The following is a 21,586-nucleotide window of genomic DNA, read 5'->3' as shown; positions in this document are numbered from 1 at the left end:
AGTTTAAATTTCTCCTTATATATTATTGTTTCGAAATTAAGTAGTTTTCATTGTTGTTCAAACAAATAAAGACTATTTTTATTTTTTTAAAGCGCCTAGACTAAGTGTTCAGCTTGTCTTGTCTAGCTTTATCAAAATACTCAGATATGGTTTGGTGATATATTTGTATTTAATATTATAATTAATTTAGTCCAGACTTACATTTTTAAACATTCTTTGTATTAAACCATACTGTTTATGACTTCATGTTTATTTATACGAGATTACCGGAGACCGATAAAGTAAGAGTAGAGTTTAGGTTGTCGTGCCTAATGTAATGAAAAGCCGCCTAAATGTTTTTCAGTCTTCCATTTTGTAGATGAAAACATCATTCAGAAGAATAATTTTTTCTTCCATTTGTTGGAGAACCGAATCCAAACACCATGCAATTACCCTAACCACGGAGCTAAATCTACTGAGAATAAATGCTCTCTCCTAACAGCCTATTTATTTTTGGCTAATCAGCAATACATTAAATTATAAACTTTTGAAAGCTTATTCTTCACGCATTTCAATGTTGAATTCGTTTGCCTAGTAGCCGCAAAAAAAACTGTGCTGAACTTAATGCCATTCAGACATATAAAAATAATAATTAAGAGATTGTGTTACATTTAATTTAGCAAGATGTTCCTTGTGTAGACTGTACATGATTTTTTGCGAGACGTATCTCCTCTAATCCAAATGCACACGTAGATAACTAGAATAATGAATCCGCAGACAGCGAACCTTAATACCGATAGAGCACTTGGGCCAATTTCACTGCGGCTACACTGAAAGAAAGGTTTGTTTGCCTCAACAAAATATGTGTTTGTATGTGGCGAAATAAATATATTTTGTTAATTCAAACAAATATTTTGTAGTAGAAAAGATTCTGATGACCCAACAAAATGATGTTGTCAACTCAAATGTATCCTATATTTGGTTATGTGTAACAAATAATTTTTGTTTCTTACCGAGTTTGGTTAAGCTAACAAAATATTTTGTTCCACCAAGTAAATATTTGTTTCGCCATATATAAAAAAATATTTGTTGGATTCAAACAAACCTTTTTCTCAGTGTAGGTTTAACTTTAAAGCGCCCCGTACACTAGCGGATATGCTCGGCGCATGGCCGCTACCACACACTACACGAGCATGCTAGTCTCTTTCTCTATAAAGACAGTCGGTGTTGTACTTGCACAATGGCTGCAAGCAACATTGCACTGTTTGGCGGATTATTTTGTTTTAATGAAGAGCCACTAAAAAAAAGAAACGAAGAGTTTGGTCTAAAAGGTGGCTTGTGGAACGAAATCGTTATAGTGACATGTCAATGCTGAGAGAGCTAGAAATTCAGACCCAATAGACCTGCATAGTTATTTGGGGATGGATAAATGTACATTCACGTTCACATGTAATGTTCATTCACATTTATCTGCCTTCTTTTTTCACAAGTTGTTCGTAGCACTCTTGTTTGATATGCATACTGACATATTCCTTACTCCTTATATTCCACACTGGTCGAAGAGTGCAATATAAATTTATGAACGCCCCCCAAAAAACCTTATTGTCACTAAAAGACATGATGATGCGACAACAGAGAGCACACTCGCTGTGGACTCGGGACGAGCATGTTGAGACCTGCCACACACTCGCAGATATGCTCGTTCTGGGGCTCGGCTCGGAGGGAATTGCCATCCGACGGCGAGCAGAGCATGCTCGGTCTGACAGAGGCCGGACCAGCCCATACACTAGCGGATATGCGCGGTCCGGGGCTCGGCTCGGAGGGAATTGCCATCCGACGGCGAGCAGAGTATGCTCGGTCTGACAGAGGCCGGACCAGCCCATACACTAGCGGATATGCGCGGTCCGGGGCTCGGCTCGGAGGGAATTGCCATCCGACGGCGAGCAGAGCATGCTCGGTCTGACAGAGGCCGGACCAGCCCATACACTAGCGGATATGCGCGGTCCGGGGCTCGGCTCGGAGGGAATTGCCATCCGACGGCGAGCAGAGCATGCTCGGTCTGACAGAGGCCGGACCAGCCCATACACTAGCGGATATGCGCGGTCCGGGGCTCGGCTCGGAGGGAATTGCCATCCGACGGCGAGCAGAGCATGCTCGGTCTGACAGAGGCCGGACCAGCCCATACACTAGCGGATATGCGCGGTCCGGGGCTCGGCTCGGAGGGAATTGCCATCCGACGGCGAGCAGAGCATGCTCGGTCTGACAGAGGCCGGACCAGCCCATACACTAGCGGATATGCGCGGTCCGGGGCTCGGCTCGGAGGGAATTGCCATCCGACGGCGAGCAGAGCATGCTCGGTCTGACAGAGGCCGGACCAGCCCATACACTAGCGGATATGCGCGGTCCGGGGCTCGGCTCGGAGGGAATTGCCATCCGACGGCGAGCAGAGCATGCTCGGTCTGACAGAGGCCGGACCAGCCCATACACTAGCGGATATGCTGGCCGAGACAAGTCGGCGAGCATATCTGCTAGTGTATGGGGCGCTTAAGTAATAAAGTTTGGGTTAAAATTACCCCATAATTTAAGTCCAGTTTAAAGGTTTTCGTGTCACCAGACACTTCCTGTATGCCAATAATCTCGTGTAGTTACCTCTAGCTTAAGTAATTATATTAATGTTAGAAAAACATTTTTAAGGCAGTGCCGATCCCTTTTGATTCGTTTAGGGGTCATTAAGTTATGTTTGTGAACAAATATAATTCAAAAACGAAATTTATTTTAATTTCTTAAACTTTTGTTACGTTATTTACAAGTTATGTTCTAAAAATCTATGTTTACACTATAATAATTTTTTTAACATTTTTTTAACGAATGAAATAAGGGTATTTAGGCAATACATTCAAGTACCTCAATTGGTGTATTTTTATTAATATTTCAAAATAAAAATGCAAGACTTTTCTCTTTTATTCTAAAACTTGAAATCAAAATAATTTTAATTCTTTGGAAACTCTTTAATATTACAAACAAAATTTGTAAAGCACATAAAATGTTATTTTGAGGTAAGGTTATTCGTGTTAAACGAAATCTTAGACCTAGCTTCAAGCAAATTATGAAAAAATCTTTACGGTGTGTAAAATTTAGATGCTATTGAAATTGATACAGTAATATGTGAACTGTAATTCTATCACTTGCTAGTTAACTAGCCTTCAAAGTTTCTTACATAGGTTAGATTGTAAAATCATGTTTTTAATTAAATATGTAGCTCTTTTCTTGCAGAAATTTTAAAAAAGTTAGTGATTTACGAAATACACTACTTATAAAACGTTCAACCAGTTTGCATTATTCTCTGTGGAATATTTAGAAAAGTCTCAGTGTAATACTGATAAATTATAGAAGAATTAGTCCCATACTTAGTTTACTAATCAAATATTTAATCATGAGCGAGAGTTAAGTGAAAAATTTTTAAGTGATTGCAAGAAGTAAAAATATTTGGTGCAGGTATATAGTTATGGTTTGATTAAAAAAAATTAAAGGTGTAGGAAGATTGCCACATTAATACGTGTTAAATGATTATATATGGCTTTAATCATAACAGAAAACTAATGTATTTAAATATGAAATAAAATTATATATGAAAACATTAAACGATAAAAATATATAGGCCAATTTTTTGATGGAGACACGATATGAAAATTTACTTTACTTCAGCTAATTCTTTATTCTGTTAAAAATGAGCTGTCATCTCGATCATATTAATGTATTTTTTCTTGCTTAAAACTTACGGTTATTAATGTGTGCGGACATTTTTCTGTTTGCTAAACTTCTGGTAAGAAGTTATACGCCTGGAATCGGGCATTTAAAGTGTCTTAGCTCTGGGTATCTATCTTAAAAGGGGCCCGCCTACCTGGTCACACAGACGGTGTGCAGAGCTTCAGGAAAAACAACGCGATTTCAAAACTACTCAAGATATCCGAGTGGGGCCTATTTACGAATAGCATTTAAGAGTTCGCTGAGGACCGAAAAGTACTTTTAATTTCGGATTAAGTATTTAAACTGTATTTTTTTAAGCGTTAAAATGCCTAAAACGCGTGTTTTCAGAGTAATTTTTAGGCATAAAACAATCAGTACAGATTCTTGAAAGTACTTAAGGGGCTTGCATAACACCTTTATCTTCATTTCTCCGCCATATAATGTTACGGTCACCGCTCAAATTTCACAGTTATCTTGTGACGACGAGACGAATGCGCGCCAGTTCAGAGACTTGCGCTTAGAGGCTATACCGCGCTGGAAGCACCAGCGAGCGTCGCGCTTATCATCCCGCCTCACTAACACACATACACCCCTGACGAGGCGGGCCCCTTAAACTCGAGTAACTAGTTGAAGAGAAATTCGTTATTTAACGTTACTGAAGTGTGCTTAAACTTAGCTTAAAATCTCAATCGTTCGTGGTGAAATTGGCCCTTTAAAACACTTATCGGTAAAACTGATTTGTTCTGATCGCCGAGCGAGCAGTATATCGGTATCGATGCTGAAACCTTACGAAAGAATAAACGAGGAAAACTGAACGGCCAGGTCGTTACCTCGTCGGGAGCCTTCTACGGTGCCTGTTTCTTCGCAGCAGGCTTACATCGGCAACGCAACCTACATTGAGCTGTAAGCTCTCAAAGCGCCTCGCATGTAGTTATTGAAGCGGCAGAGCGTGCCCGCCGAGCTCCCAGCAGCCCAGCAGATCGCGACGCCGCCACAGCCTTTGTTTCGTCTGCCACGTTCTTTCTTATCGCCGGTACGACCCTGCCTGCTCGGGCACACACACGGTGTGCAGAGCTTCACAAGATATCACGCCATTTTAAAACACGCTAAAGGGGATTGAGTAGTTTCGTTTCGTTTCCTGATTTCGTTTTTAAACTGTACTTTTAGAAGAGTGAAGAGGGCAAACACGCGTGTTTTCCAAATGATGTTTTTTTTGGCATGAAACACCCGGTATAGATTCTTGAAAGCACTCAAGAGACTTGCATAACACCATAATCTTCATTTCTCTGTCATATAATGTAATGGTTACCGCTCAAATTTCATAGTTGTCCTGTGCACGACGGGAAAAACTGCGCGCCAGTTCAGAGCCTTGCTCTTATGAGCACCAACGAGCTCGTCCCAGTAGTTAAACTCGAACGCGCACAGGCTAACTGGTGTACAGTGACATGTCAAGTGAATCACACCACTTGTTTTTGAAACAGCTCCGTCTAACGACGTTGTCGCATAGCCACACGTTCGTTAACCAATTGGCGTTCTGGTGGCGCAGTTCGTCTGAATGGTTTGTGGCGTCTACCGGTGTTTCCCCTCCGCAAGTTCTCCCAACAGTTAGTTTTCTTTCCCGATGCGATCTTCACGGACCCCCCCCCCCCCCCCCTTCGCCGTGCAGTAGACAACACAAAACAGATTAAAATACTTATTTCATTACGAAAAACACTATACGAATCTTAATGACGTACATTATTTTCGTTGTTGGAATAACAATAATTTCCTTCAATCCTATAAACACTTTTTAAAACTCTTAATTATTAAATGGGTAATATTGGGACATCGCGGCTTTTCAGAATGGAAAGAAAAAAAATCAGAAAAAATGTTTTTCACACACTCCACACGTCCCAAAATTTACTCCGAAGGGGTTGTTTCGTAATTCATACTAGTTTGTGAAAAAATTAAATTTTCATTTCTTGCATTGCAATACCTGTGCTTTTATACTGCCGTCGCCATTCATTGTTTACCCGCGATAAATAGAACTATATGTTTGCCATATAATTGAGATGTGTCTGTATTAACCCTGAAAGGAAGGTGTTCATTCATACTGGTTTGTGAAGGGGGAAAAAACAGTTCACATCTTACATTACAATAGTTACCTATGTATTCACGCACATTCATTGTTTACCCGGTTTTTTTTTTTTTTGAGATCTTTAGTCAACGTAGGTGGTGTTGTAATAAAAAAATTTTGAAGTCTTTCAAGGAATTATTTGATTACAGCCGTCGTATATTATGTGTGATATGGTTGGTGTTTCATGTATCCAAGTATATCCCTGGTTCCTAAAGGCATGATTCTGTTGGCTTGATCCTGTTGTACATGATGCTTCCTGTTTTAATTCAGTACGTCGAAAGATCCTGATGGCATAATCATGTTGGTTTGATCCTGTGTACATGATATTTGCTGTTTAGTTCAGCATGTCGGAGGATCCTGCACATAAAAGAAATTGCGAAATAAGAAAGAATTATGATTGTAGGTTAAAAAAAATACCTTCTATTCGACTTACGATCATAATTAATTATTATATGACAATATTTTATTATGTACAGGATCTTCCGACGTACTGAATTAAAACAGCAAGCATCATGTACCACAGGATCAAGCCAACAGGATCTTGTCATCAGGATCCAGGGATAAACTTCAATATATATTTAACAGATGAATTTGCGTACTTTTTTCTCTCCATAGTTGGCTACAACTGTTCTAAACAAAGAGAGATACGATCGCAGGTAAACACTGAATTGCGGCGGCAGTGTGAAAAACACAAGTATTGTAATGTCCTAAGCTTTAAACTGTTATTTTTCAAGAAACCAGTAACAATTAAGAAACCATGTTTTCAGTGTAAATTTATGGACGTTTCTAGTACTTGAAAGAACATATTTTCAGTTTTTAATTTACTTTTAATTCCACGAAGTCGCGACGTCCTATGCTGGTATAGTGATGTAAGCGATAAACTATAATTTTTCACAAACTAGTAGGATTTAAGAAACCATCCTTTCAGGATAAATTTAGGGACGTGTGTAGTGTATGAAAACCATGTTTTCTATTTATTTTTTTTCTGTTCTAAAAAGCCGCGACGTCCGGTAATTACCAAATATCAAAATTTTTAAAACTGCTATAACTCTTCGTTAACACAGATTTTAATTATTTAACATCAATACAAACTCAATTTTAATTTGGTTAACTGAAGTTTTCCTCCACTATAAAGCTCTTCAAAACTACCGAATGCTCCAGAATTCAGACGGCATAAAAAAAAAAATCATTTTGCAAGAATTCACTGATTTAAAAGATTTGAAATGTTGCTGACCGAACCTAATCAACCAATCAATTTCGTTACGACCACCTATACCTGCAAACACCTAGTCTTTTGGGAAAAACCATACAATCTACAGCATTGTTAAACATAAAAATCAAACACACACCAACAAAACTAAAAAATTAGTTGTCTGTAAAGTCGGTTTACGGACGATAGTTTAACGTGACAACGTCGTCATAAAACATTGATGAAATGATTGCATACTTTTATGAATAAAATTTAATCATTTTATTGAATTATCACTATTTTTATGGATACAAAGGAGTGAAATGAAATCTACAATTTAATTGATAAATTTACTTTTATTTGCACTCATTAATTCAAATATGTTTATTACTTTAACGAAGAGATTATTTTAACTATAACTTTTATACATGTTTGCTATTTAACTTCTTCCAATCTGTGTTATTCTGTTAAGGATAGGACGATGATAGGAAAAGTAGGAAACGAATGGGAGTGTTTCAAGGATGATGTGAAGGAAAATGGCTTACCCAACACCAAGATGCAGTCAAAAATAATATATTTGCGCCACGGACTCTGCAGCAATGCTAGGAGGAACGGGTTAGCAAAGAGCAATGAAAATGTTACATAGAAATACATGAAAACAGAATTACGCCATGGACTCTAGGAGGTTCAGGTTAGCAAAGAGCAATATAAAATGGCGTAACGGGACACAGCGAAACGGGACAATGTGCGTAACGGGACACTTTTTCGTGCGTGCAGCCGGCGTTCATCGATTTATTTGACGTTGTTAGGTCAAATTGTATCTTATAAATAATTCACGTAGCATTAACATGCGTCAGGGAAAAATACTGTGCATCTTGAATTCTGTGAAATATTAAATTTAACATGCAAAACAAGACAGCAAGTAATCATTGTAAAACCCACAACATATTACGCGTTCACCACAACATATTACGCGTTCACAAAAAAACTATATTCGCACATCCGTACGTATTCAAATCCACGGGACACCTTCATAGTGACCAATTATCGTAAAACCGGAAAACGAAATTCCAACGTAAAAAAAACACTCGTGATTACACCAACATCGTATATTTGCGTACTAACCCGCCAATCTACGTAGCGTTGTCGGATGCATACCGGCTTATGGTGCGAGGGGTCCTGGGTCCGAGTACAGGGTAAGGCATGGGTGTAACATAAATATACCTACAGATATTTGATTACGATATGATAACGCGATTTGCGTTAAGCTGTAGGCCACATAGCAAACAAAATCCACCAACCCTTACGAGACAAAAGGCAATTACGAAAGTAGTTTATGGTGCAAATGGTACATTTATTAAAAAAAAACTTTATATTAAAAATAACTCAATAGTTTTATTTAAAATTCTCGATGCGGATGAAATTAATACCGTTTATAACATATATAAATGTCTTATGTAAAAATATTAGTTACAACTGCAAATATTAATTTAAAAATTAGTTAATACACGACTCTATTCATTTTATTATTTGCCAGCGTAAAATAAGTAAACCCTGCTCTTACAAATATTGCATACAAAGATGTGTTTGTTCACTTAAGGGCTCAGTTACAATCGACAAAGTAACAGCACATGGATAATCATAGCTATAAGCACTTGCACAACTCACTACTAACAGTGTATTTGCTAACACATGGCTACAACCTACAACGGTTTTACACTTAACCCCAATCCTTTGTTTATTTTGGTTGTTTTAGTCTTTAAAAATTAATGTTGCTGTAGTTGGTAGTGTGTAATTATATGGGGGAAAAAATGCTAGTATTAATAGAATCCATAATAGCACAGGAATTGTAAAATTAAATAAAGAAATAATTTTGTTTTTCTCCTTCGGAAATTAGTCAGTGATGTTTATAGCTTAATTCCAATGTGTGAACATAATAAACAAATGAAAAAAGATTCGGAACAATCTAGTCAACACATTGATTTTCTTAATTATTAATATATGTTCTCAAATGATAACGTAGTAGGGCGTTCAGAGCTTTTGATTGGCCGAAAAAATATAATGGTTTCAGCTAAGCACAGTATTTAGCAAGAGTAAAACCAAGAGCGAACTCTACTTAATACTTATGCCAGGCTTGTATAAATGTTCAAGACAATGTACGATAGTTAGATTGGCTTACAGAGTTTTAACTGTTGTGTATAATGTGTTGTGTTAATACTAAGTTTTGTGTCCGGGCCTATAATTTTAATTAAAAAACTATCCATATTATTGTTCTACACGGTGCAGGTGTTTTTATCTTAGATATTCATTACGTTCGTTCTCCTAGGATAGACAGATCGCTTTATCATCGCACATCCAGGTTCGACATTGTAACTTGTAAGTAAACAAAGCCATATCACGTACATTATGTACAGAACGTACTCACCATAGAAACCATGAACCTTGGTTGATGCGTTCATCTGTCGTGAACCACCATGATTAAGTCAATGGCCTGTGGTAAAATGAGGTGAAGTTGGCGCCAAGGCTGATGTATCTACAGATGGCTATTCGCATGCGAAGTCTACCTGAACGTATTAACAGTTACCTCACCCATATTGTGCACACTCCACTTCTTTCGTGTTTTTGGTTGAAAACACAACTGGCCGGCCGCTTTCCACACCAAACGTTTCACTGTTTAACAATGTATACCTATTGAGAATAAAAATATATATTATTTTAAAATGCAGGCTTTTTAATTATGCTTAATATAAAAAGTAGTTGACACAACGTCCATGCTGACAGTGAGGCATAAGATCTAGGCAACTACCCCACGTGTCAATCACGTTTACGTCAATAATGTAAAAGTGACACCTGTCTCATAAATATATTTAAAATCCTCTGAAGTTCACTCACATCACGACACTGTGGCTAACTCATTTAGCATAAACATCTGAACCGTCAAGTTAAGTATCGTCTACGCGGTTCCCGTTGTTGTGAAAGAAAAGCAAATGCAAATCTGCATTTAAGAGCAACTGGTGTACATCTGTTCGATTGGCGTAATTCGCTGAAACTTGTGGGTGTACACGCGGCTCCATTTATTTTCGTTTCCTTGGTCCGTTCACTGGCAACATTACTCTGTGTTCGTCACTGCGCAAAACACTGTTACTTTCGTCACTGCAACTTCCCGTAGCACCGAGACCGTGAGCATACAGTTCATGTACAAAAGCAGCAGCTATCGTACTGCTTACACAACTTGCGCTAGCCGCCAGTGTGACTGCAGTCCGCCGCACGCACAGACGCACATCCTACCCGCACTGCGCTCTGGCGACTGGCCACCTAGCAGCTAGCAGCGTACCCGACCCGACCACCACGTGGAGAAAGAAAGCTCGGCACGGATCGGTGTAAGCGCGCCGTGAAATCGGCACGGAGCGGTCAGCTGAAACGAACTCGCACACGGGAAAGGGGGACAACAGGAAAAAACAGTATTCAACAGAACGCGTTTTAGGACAGTGTTGACCCCACTGCCTGTAACTTAAACACTATTTTACTGCCTAACATATATTTTAACTGTCCGATTCAGTTAGTCTATTCTAAAAAACATTGCACATTATTTCGTTAAATCCGCATTTACGCTTTGTCGTATAATCGTGCGTATTGCTGCTGAGAGAAATAATTTTGCTATGGAAAGGGGGTTAATTTTTTTAAAACATAATATACTTGTCAACAGCTTAATGAATTACATAATCAAAGCATAAGACATTGCTGCGTAACTTCTTTTCTACGAAATATGCCTATATTTTAGGTTAAATAAGTTAAAATAAATATTTTATGTCGCTGTGTTAACTTACATAAAGGCGACTCGGTCTCACTGGCGTAATATTTTTTTAAATATTTTTTTATCATTACTATTATTTGAGGGAATTTTCCTGTAATTTTCACCAGATATTTACTAATTAGTTTTCGAGCTGTAAAAGGCCACACAAGTGATCATAATTACGAACATTTGCGTAAATTTAAATCGTTATGAGGTACTTTTTAGTAAATATATGTTGAAAGATGTGAGACGAAACACAAAATGCATAAGTTCTATCGTAATAAGTTTATAAAAAAATCCCTTAATATTAGTGATGAATATAAAATGGTATAATCTTCGTGACGTGTTAGGCCGGGTTTATAAACTACGCAAGAAACGCAAGACGCAAAACATTCAACAAGGTTTTCCAATTTTTTAAAGATGCAGACGTTATGTTCATAGAAGACAACGATGTTTTTATTATATACAATACGTTTTCACAAGTTAAACGTTCGCACAGTGAAAGTAAATAACTATTTTGAGCCAAATTTTTACAGGACCTTATCTCATCACGATATGCCTACGAATCACCAAAATAAACCCAAGGGAAAAATTTGTTTTCTAGTGTTTTACAATTCCAATTTCTAGGTGACGTCTTGCGAATTTCATGTTTTATAAACGACTGTGATTTTGTGGCTTTTTTTTTTTGCTTGTTGCGTTATTGCATATTGCGATCCTTGCGTAGTTTATATAACCGGCATTAAGCTGATTCCACACCCGTGTGCTTTCATGTTCAACAAGAGCATGCAACTTAGCGCAAGGAGAGGCGCACGTGATGCATGCCTTAGAAGTTAAACGGGTTCAGTTACCGCGATGCACGTCACAAAGATAGCTCTCTCGGCTGGATTGGATAAGCGTTCAACATATACCGCGTTTATAGTAAAATTTCATTCCGGATTCAACTTTGGAGTGGACTGAGGAATCTAGATTGAAATTTTACTTAAAACATTTAGTTGTGGACCATAGGCGTGCGCAGGACTCCGATATTGGTGGTGCCAGATTACACAACAGCCCTATCATTCACAGACCCGAGCCCCCGAGCGGGGGGTCCGGGGGTCCTCCCCCGGAAAAATTTGGATTTGAAAGCGCAAAATGGTGCTATTTAATGTGTTTCCGAACAAAAACATTGAATACACAGATGTAAAATTTTTATCATTTTTTATGACAAATTATGGTTTTGAACGTTATAATCGCCAGGAAAACTACTAAACTATTTACAGTTTTAAGCTTTGTTAAGCCATAAAGTAAATTGCACAAATTGTTTGCACGGAATTCATGCTGGTGGCTTTGAAAAACCGTACTTACATGTTTTCTGAAGACACCAAATAAATGCAAGAAAAAACATTCTCAAATGTTAAGTTTTAAAATCAACAAATCAAGGGAGTATTTGTAACATACCTCAAATATGTAAAATATTAAAATAATAAAAATACACAAATAAGAGTGGGCGAAAGTTTTAACTTTTGGAATACAACAAAAATGTTTTGTCGGTGACTGCATATAAGTCATCGAGTAAGCCTATCCGATTAGTATAATGTATGTTAAGTAGTAGTATATGTTTGGTACAATATTGTTCAAAATTTCTTTTGAAAACAATTTTATAAGTCCAGAACTAAAAATAAAAAACCTTAGGAAAATCTGCTGAACATAATACTCTGTATTACTAAAGGGCCATTCGTCGATGAAACGGAACAATGTTTTTAAATAAGTCAATGATAGCATTTGTGTTTGCACAAGCAGCCAGTTTTTGCTCCACAAATGGAATCATCAGGTTTTTCAAGCGTTCCTGGCGCATTGTAGACCTAAGCTTTGATTTTATGATAGTGAGCTTTGGAAAAGTTATTTCGCTTGTACAGCTAGTTACAGGCATTGTTGCAAATGTATTCATTACTGCCAGTGGCGTAGCCAGGATTTGTGTATGGGGGGTGTTAAGAAGCATGCCCCCCCCCCCCCCCCCGTATTAAAGTGGGTGGTCCGGGGGTCCTCCCCCGGGAAAATTTGGATTTTAAGGTGTAAAATAGTGCTATTTTAGCAGTTTTCGGTACTTAAATTTAAATATTGTAATGGTAAAATTTTTATTAATTTTAATATTAAATTTGTTTGAGTGATGAATAAGAAATTAATTAAAGATTTGGTGCTAAGGGGAGGGGGGGTTGAACCCCTAAAACCCCCCCTGGCTACGCCCCTGATTACTGCACTGAAGCTTTTGTAGGTTGAACTTCGCTGAAACTTTGACAGCCAATCAATCCAGTCAGAAACAGTTATAGGTGGAAAATCGGTGTCCATATCTCTCTTTGTCTTCAAAAGCTTCACTTCTGCTTCTAGTTCCGTAACATTCACTCTGAACTGTTTTGAGAGAACTTCAAAGTCACTACTTTCACACTTGTAAGGACCCAAATTTAACCCCATTAGTTTTCCTGAGGCAGAGATCACTTTCTTGGTTTCTTGTGCAAACCTAGAGTTGATACCTTGAACTAGACTGTCCAAAACCGGATGAAATGTAAACAGTTTCAACTCATCCTGTTTGGTTTCTGTGTAAAAGGCAGTAGAAGAGCACGAACTGGCAATGCCTTCTAAGGCCCGATGCACACGTGCGGACATTGTCCGCGCGGTGCCGCTGCGGCGCCGGAGATGCGTTCTCGGAAGGCTTGACTGATAGGAAGTAATGCACACACAGCTGCGGCGCCGCAGCGGCACCGCACGTCCATTGCACGTCCACTGTGCTTACATTTTTGTCCGCAGATCCCACAGGCACGCTGCGGCGCCGCACGTCCAACTACGTTCCTTAGTACATTGGTGTCAGTCGAGCGATGCACACGTGCGGTCGGTTGCCGCAAAGTGAGATGGCAGCATCACGTGAATTTGAAGAGATATTCGATGTTGAACTCTTCATCGTAGAAGTTAAAAGTTATCCAGAGATATGGAACGTAGCCGTTGAAGAATACCATGACCGTAATAAAAAAAGAAGTGCGTGGATCAACATCTGCCGTAAATTTGGCGAATCGTTTGACGAAAAGGATGACAAGGAAAAAAAAAACGAAATATGTAAGTATACATTATACTTTATTTTGATGAATGCCTATAAGCTAATCTATATAAATAGAGATAAGAAAGTAGTGTTTTAATAAACGCACAGTATTTCAGAACAGGCTGTATGATTAAATACATTTACAGATGTGAAACACGTGAGTGAATATTTAACGTTAATGTACGTGCATAATGTCAGGATACATGCTAATGAAATATTATGCGCTAACAATAATTCATCAAATGACTGGACACTCATACGGAAATAATTATGAAATTTTTCTGCATTGCCTCTCAGGTCTGAAAAACTTGTTACAAATCTGCCTCTCAAGAGTCTTGAGTCGGGGAACGGATGCACCCAATGCTTTTTAGTTGTATCCAATAAACATTTGTATATAAGGTACATAAAGAATACCCGTTTACGTTTGTACACATCCATCTCGTTAGTCGGCATCGTTCAGACTGTGCGGTATTTGTCCGTACTGTGTGAATGTGTTTCTGCGGCAACGTTGCGGCGCCGCAGCGGCGCCGCGCGGACAATGTCCGCACGTGTGCACCGGGCCTAAGATGACTGAGACTTTTCTTTTACGAACTGTAGAGATTTGAACATCCAGTAAGTTACACATTTCGGCCCGCGTGTACAACACAAGTAATTGCACCTGGCTTGTTTCCGTGTGTATAGTTGGTTCGATTAATAATTGATATACTGATAGTGTTATGAGCACATATCTGTAACTCGACACGATTGTAAAACATATTTTTTTGGAAATAATACGGTTTTTTGTAAGTATGTATTATTTGTGCTTGTAAAAAACAAAATAACGTTAACCCTAATGGTGGTGCCAAGGCACCTGTGGCACCTACCGTGCGCACGCCTATGTTGTGGACTGAAGTTGGAGTGAAGTGAGATAATCCACTCCACTTGTTAGGTGGACTGGACTGAAGAATCCGGATTGAGATTTTACTTTAAACACGGACTGGAGTGAAAAGAAAACACGCACGAGCAAGCCGCCGCCATATGGCATTGTTTGTTATTGGTCTCGTTGCATTACATGCATAATTTGTGAAAATGGCAACAAAAAAAAAGAGCAGAGGAATGTGTGGACAGAGATGGAAGTAGAGTTATTGTTGGACGTAATGATCGCACCACAACATTTTCAGTACATGTTGACTCCAACTTCGATCTTGTTTACATTTCAATCTGGATTGTGATATTTACCATAAACGCATTTCGTAGTCTATGTTCGTTACACATTCACTCCGAGTTCACTCCACTCCAGGTTCAATCCGGATTGAAATTTTACTCTAAACAAGGTAAAAGCTTTCAATTCGGTAGTAAAGTATATCTACTTAAGCATTTACTACACATTTTATCAACGTGGATTGCTTACGTCCAATGTTGGGTGACAATAAGTGCAATGATTACACCAACAAAATTTAAAAAAATGACGTACTAGACGTGTTGGAAAGCAAATTTAACTTGGGCCTAGTTGCAATGAAATCAAAGATCAATAATTTGAGATGCTTTTCAAACGAATGCCAGAAAAATTTTGAAGAAGAAAAGTGGTTCAGAAAAGTGCAGTGTGTAAGAATGCTACCGCTATTATGAAACGAATTACTTCCTTTTTTCAGTCACTCTGCTAAGAGAAATTCAGTCGTGCAAGCTCACTTAAGTTTCCAACTTGTGAGCTTGTGCGAAACTCACTGGGTTGAACGGCATGTTGCAGTAAGCCACTTTTTTAATACCTTGCCAAGAATTGTATAAGCCTGGGCAGAAATAAGCAAGTGGTCTTAATATGAGTCTGCCCAAAAAAAAAAAACTACTATCTATTCAAACTAAGTTTGGAGCACATAATTTATGCACTTTAGCCATCTCGTACAGTTTACTTCCATTGACCTCCGAGAAGCCGCTGATGCTGTACAGGACAAGTTGGCTACACTACATTTAACATAATTAATTTTTTTGTAACACGCAAGAATGCCCCCACTACTGCTAAACAGGGAACTGACCTCACAACGCCACGCTGCGTTACAATGCAAATGCAGGGAGCAAACTATGAGGTCAACAGCACCGAGGAATACTATAGAACAGGGATGGCGAACCTTTATTGGTGAACGTGCCATTTTTTATGGGGGAAAATATATGCCATCAAAAAATCTTGACTTAGTGATAGTTATAATAATGGATAAAAATAAAACTAGATGCCATTAACTTAAAAACTCTTTATTTGCAACTCTAAATTCGTACAGCAATCGAAATGATTACTAGTTTATGTTTATTTAAATAAAATAAAAGGTTAGTGTGATTTCTTCTGTTGCAAATTAGATGCTAAATATCTTATTTTAGGCTCGTACTTATTTATTACTATTACTTTAAGCGAAATGCAAGCTGAACGGGAGTCATCTGACAAACCGTTTCGTTGCAAGTTTTTAATGTTATTAATTTCTAAAAAAAAATAAATAATGACTCTCTAGCATAGATGAAAATATTGTTAAGATAGCAAAAGCCAGCTTCTTCAGACAACTTAATATGTCTGGAATTGAATTCCGGGTTTCCATAATTTTGGTATTAGCATTGTTACTCATATTGCCCGATAGTCTTTTTATTTCATTTAATTCCAACTCTTTTCTTAATTCGATAAATTTTTGAATCCCCATTGAACTAGAGTGTAAGTCAAACAGCTGCATTTAAAGTTATTTTATCTCCAAAAACAATCAAATTTGACAAGTTTAATTTATCCACTGACGTCACATCAGGATACATAATAAATCTGAATGCATCCAATAATTCTTTGATCTGACAAAATCTTGCTGAAAATTCTTCGATTGATGAATGAATTACTAAATTAATCTCTTTAGTGTATTTTTCTTTGTCTGGCTTCTCATCTGAATCTAAATCTTTGGTGATTTTTTTTTAAAGTTTGGGAAATACTTGAAGTTTTGGTCGCAATATCGTCACTGTCAACTTGCAGTTTAGCCTCAAAAGCACGAATGAGATCTATCATGACGATAATTGATTTATTTGTACCTTGAAGCTTTATGTTCAATTCACTGAAATGCTGGCACAAGTCTGTAAAAAACATTAATTCTGAAAGACACATAACATCCATTAATTGAAGGTATTGTTCAATTTTTCCCTCAATTTGTAAAAAAACAGCCCAATTTTTTCCAAACTATCAACAAATCTTTGAAGTACGTTACCGCGACTCAACCAGCGAACAGTTACTATACATTCACTATTTTTGTGACTACTGCCATTATATTTTCAGGGGAGGCAAAACCACCCTAAGAACACAAGGCTTGTTGATAGATGATGCCGTGGAATTCAAGAATTGAATGTCCTATGTGTGTTTGGAGCAGCATCGCTCGTTATCGAAACAATTTTACTTAAATCAATTTCTTTCTCAGCAAGAGATTTTTTAACAGCCGTACAAATATCTGTACCCGTAGTAGTTGTTGGCAACGATGTTAACGCAATTAATTATTCTGTAGTTAGCTACAAAATATCGAGTAAAAACCGCTAAAAGAGCAGATTTAGTTATGCATCAGTACTTTCAAGACACAGAGAAATAAAAGGAGAGTAATTTAGGTCTTTTTTTTTGTTGTTCGTTTACATTTTCTGCCAGTTTTAGGATTCTGTCTTTTATTGTGTTTCTAGTTAAAGGAATATCTTTGATACGCTGAATTACCTAATCTTTATTTTCAGAATCATCAAGAAGTGAAGGGCGCATGCTAACCAAGTTTCTTTCGAAAATCCAGTCTCGTTAAAATGATAATTGCAGCCGAGAAACTTTAGGCACTTGTATGACAATCCTTACTAACATATTTAATCATAAACGTCGACTGTCTATTTCTCTCTTCCAATGCACATGCAATAAATTCATCTTGCTCTGATTCGCTTTTTTGACAAATAGATTTGTGATTTGTTTCATAATGCCGTTTTACAGACTATGTTCTTCAAACCACTGTTCTAGAACATAAAACACACACTGCTTTATCACCTTGATTAATTATGCTATATTTCTCACTGCACCAAAATTGAAAGTCTCTTTGACACTTATCTTGCTTTTTTTTATTTTGGCAAACTAGCCATGCTGAAGGATACGATTTAAAAACGTTGAAAACTTTTGAAAACGTTGAAAAACGCAATTGCAGTCGACGACGTAAAAACGAAAACAAATGAAGACGAAGACAAATTAAGTGCGCGCTCACTGTTACCGTTCTGATACCGATACATAGGTCACGTGACGTCAAATATAAACCAAAAAAATTTTTATGATCAAGTACATAGATTCTTTAATTATTGGCATGCCCGAATTATGTTGTCGCTTGCTATAGAAAAATTTACTTAAATTCCTTTGCTGGACGTAGACGATGTCATAACTGACTTGGATGAGCAATGCTTCTTCCATGGTAGATTAAAATATTAAGACTTCTCTTTTCACCTCTTTTTATATTGAAGGAAAGAACTTCAAATGTGATTAAGACATGTATTGATTTTTATAGTATCTTATTCAAGTTTGTATCCGAGGTCGAAGTGTAAATGTTGTTACTGTTTTGGGTGGTTAAATGTGCATTTATAGGGAAAAGAGAAAGAAGGAGTGTAAACACGATAACCCATAACTGGAAAATTTGCTTGATGTAAATAACTCTTGCAACGTTGATATATTTCCAAAATTTTTGATACTTTCTGGAAACGTGGGGTGTTCCGAGTAGCTTCCAATATGCGCCTGAATAGAAGGGCAGGACCACAAGACGATACAAGGTCTGGTCTCATACATACCGCAAGGAGTGGCTAAACGTGAATATGAGAGAAGGGTGAACTGATTAGTCTGAACTCTGAGATCATTTAAATTTAAAGTTCGGATAACTTTTTACTGGTTAAATCTAAATATAATATTTCATGAAAAAATACATAAGCGCCCAACGGCCAAGGTAAACAATACTTCAATATGTATCACAGAATGGTTAAACACGATTTAGGATGTTTCATAAATATAAAAAAATAGTACAACGCGCTATACGGTGTTTCATAAATATAACAAGGTGCTTAACACGATACAATTCTATAATAAATATCACATAGTAATATATAGAATAATCCATGGTGCTTCAAAAGGTATTTCAAAAGAATTAAACATGGTACAACAGATGATGCTATATTATTGCAATCCAATATTGTTGGAGTACACGATCATCGTAAAACGATCCAGGGTAAAGACAAGGCATCACCGAAAATGACAAATGGCGCAGTCAGAGAAAATGACTACGCGATCACACAATTGACATGTCAAATAGGAATTTAGTCTATCCGCAAATCGCGCAAATCGTGTCAAAAGTACGTGAGCAAGGAAAATTAAGGCTAAACCGTGAAGCACGAACAATTGCATATTGCCCGAGAACATGCAGAAGATTGCATCAGCCATGTCAGACAGCGCGCGGCCTACCGCTGCGTGCCAGTCAAGATGGCGGCGTCCTGCGATCTGGGTGTAATTTTTTACTAGAACACGTGCGGTCGCCATGTATTACGAAGCGGTTGAGGCATTGATTGAAAAATTGCGTAACTATCCTTTGTTGTATGACACAGGTCATAGCGATTACAAGAACGTATTGAAATCTGAGGCATGGAGTCAGATTCCAGATGAGTTGGGACTAACTAGTAAGTACTTTTTAACTTACTTTTTATTACTAATTTATGGCGTAAACTTTTTAAAATTGATGCCTAGGAATTTTTGAAGAAAAAAAAATGGGGTGTGGTTGTGTCATGGTCACGGCCGTGTGTTGCACGTGCATACGTGTACGTAACAGGTAATATGTTCTATACAAAATATAAAATACGCTATTTTATGTTTGTTATAATCATGTTTGAACACTAAAAAGTCGCGTATAGGCCGACATTATATATATATTTTTATTTTAACACCATATATATTAACTATAACTATTTTACACTAATGTTTTATATATGCAATCGATAGATTTTGACGAGAGCCGACGATTGAAACTCAAACGAACGTCGTTGCTTCTCCGAGTCAAAAATTATACTAAATGTATATCTCGAAACGCAGCAAAATGACCTCAAAATGGCGGCGCTTCCCTCTCCACCGCGCGCGATGCGTCACAGTCCTCACTTAGCGTAACGAATTATGTGATCCTTTAACTATCCAGTGTTGTAATTAAATTTTGGATGGAGATGATAGTTATGTAGCTGCAAAACCCAACTGTATCCCCCGATTTTGTTATCATTCGTTTTTTGAATTGCCTCCCATTGGAAGCAATTTTAAAGACGTATTCACGTCAAGATTTAGCACCTACTTTCGATTGTTTTTTTCAATGGTTTACCAATGCGGTAGTTGTGCCTTTTGTTTCAATAAAATGTCTCTAAACGATTAACAACGTTATTTCGTATAACATTTTAATAATAATCTCTACACTCTCACATTGCAACATACAAAATTTTAAAAAGAAATATAGCTGTTTACTAATACCTAATTATTGGTGAAATAGTCGGCAAAACGTTCGCGCACTTCGAAGGCTCCATGTGATGTTCGGTTAGTTGGTGTTATGTCTGACAATCCGCAAATAGATTGCTGGTCTTCATAGTTATTAATGTCGGGAGCTGCAAGTTCTGAACTGTTCCTCAGAATGTAATTATGTAAGCAGCAAGTTACTTTTGAATGGGCACAACAGTGTTTAAGTCTGTTTCAATAGGCCTAAAAAATACCCTCCACTTCTGAGCTAGTATGCTGAAGGCATTTTCGGCTACGCGCCGTGCTCTGCTAAAACGTTGATTGAGTGTTGTTTTTTTTTTGGCATGCCAGCAATTTTAGCTCTTGGAAAAGAACGCATTAAATACGTCTGCAAAGCAAAACCTTCGTCACCTATGCAAACATGAGGAGTAGGTGGACTGGTGGTTCCTGGAAGAGGTTGTGATGGCAGAATATATTTCCATGAACGAATTCCGTATAGAAAGCCGAAATTTCAAAAATACCATTTTCACTATGCCTTCCGTAACTACTAATATCTACAACGATCAACTTGTAATATGGATCAACTATAGCTAGCAGTATGAAAGGGGAAAAAAAAGTTTGTTGTTGAAAAAATTTGAGCCGCTTTTTGCAGGACATTTGAGCCTTACGTGCTTGCCTTCAATCAGGGGCGCAACAACTAAATTTCCAAAGGTGGGGCAATATACCTTTTTATAAAGAATCATGGATCCCCCCTACTGTAGCGGGGGGTCCGGGGGTCCTCCCCCGGGAAAATTTGTATTTCAAGGTGGAAAATGGTGCTATTTAAGCAGTTTTATTATCGAAAAATCGATTACACAGCACTTTCTTTGCCCCCGTTTGCCCCCACTTCAAGGTTTCAGAGGGGGGCCAAAATACCCTTGCCCCCCCTCCCTGTTGTTGCGCCCCTGCCTTCAATGCTACCCGATCAATTAGAGGTGTCCCAAACGTTTTCGAATCCCGTAACAGCACGCTTCCAAATTTTCTCTATATGTGTGAGCAAACATAATGGTTGTAAAACCACCCACATTGATGACAGACCTCTTTCACAATTCCAGAGACAGTTGACCGTCCAGCTCGAAAAGAAAAAGCGATGGTCTGATCCGTATCACCAGTACTCAAATATCTGAAACCGAAAATTATAATAGTGTGCTTAGTTTAATTTTTTAAAATTTTTCTACATTTTTCAA

The 21,586-nt window shown here is 37.8% G+C and overlaps 1 protein-coding gene across 1 annotated transcript in view; it reads right to left on the bottom strand.

Moving 5' to 3' along the window:
* LOC134529593 (Krueppel-like factor 3) overlaps nt 1–10,403 on the bottom strand; it is a 125,908-nt gene extending 115,505 nt beyond the window's left edge. The window contains exon 1 of the mRNA XM_063363845.1: nt 9,457–10,403. Coding sequence (XP_063219915.1) covers nt 9,457–9,468 — 12 coding nt within the window. The 5' untranslated portion in view covers nt 9,469–10,403. The remainder of the gene's footprint in view (nt 1–9,456) is intronic.
* Between the last annotated feature and the right edge of the window lie 11,183 nt (nt 10,404–21,586).

The sequence above is a fragment of the Bacillus rossius genome, chromosome 2, assembly GCF_032445375.1.
Source record: "Bacillus rossius redtenbacheri isolate Brsri chromosome 2, Brsri_v3, whole genome shotgun sequence".
NCBI classification, from domain to species: Eukaryota; Metazoa; Arthropoda; class Insecta; order Phasmatodea; family Bacillidae; genus Bacillus; species Bacillus rossius.
This window is presented reverse-complemented; position numbering and strand designations above follow the sequence as displayed.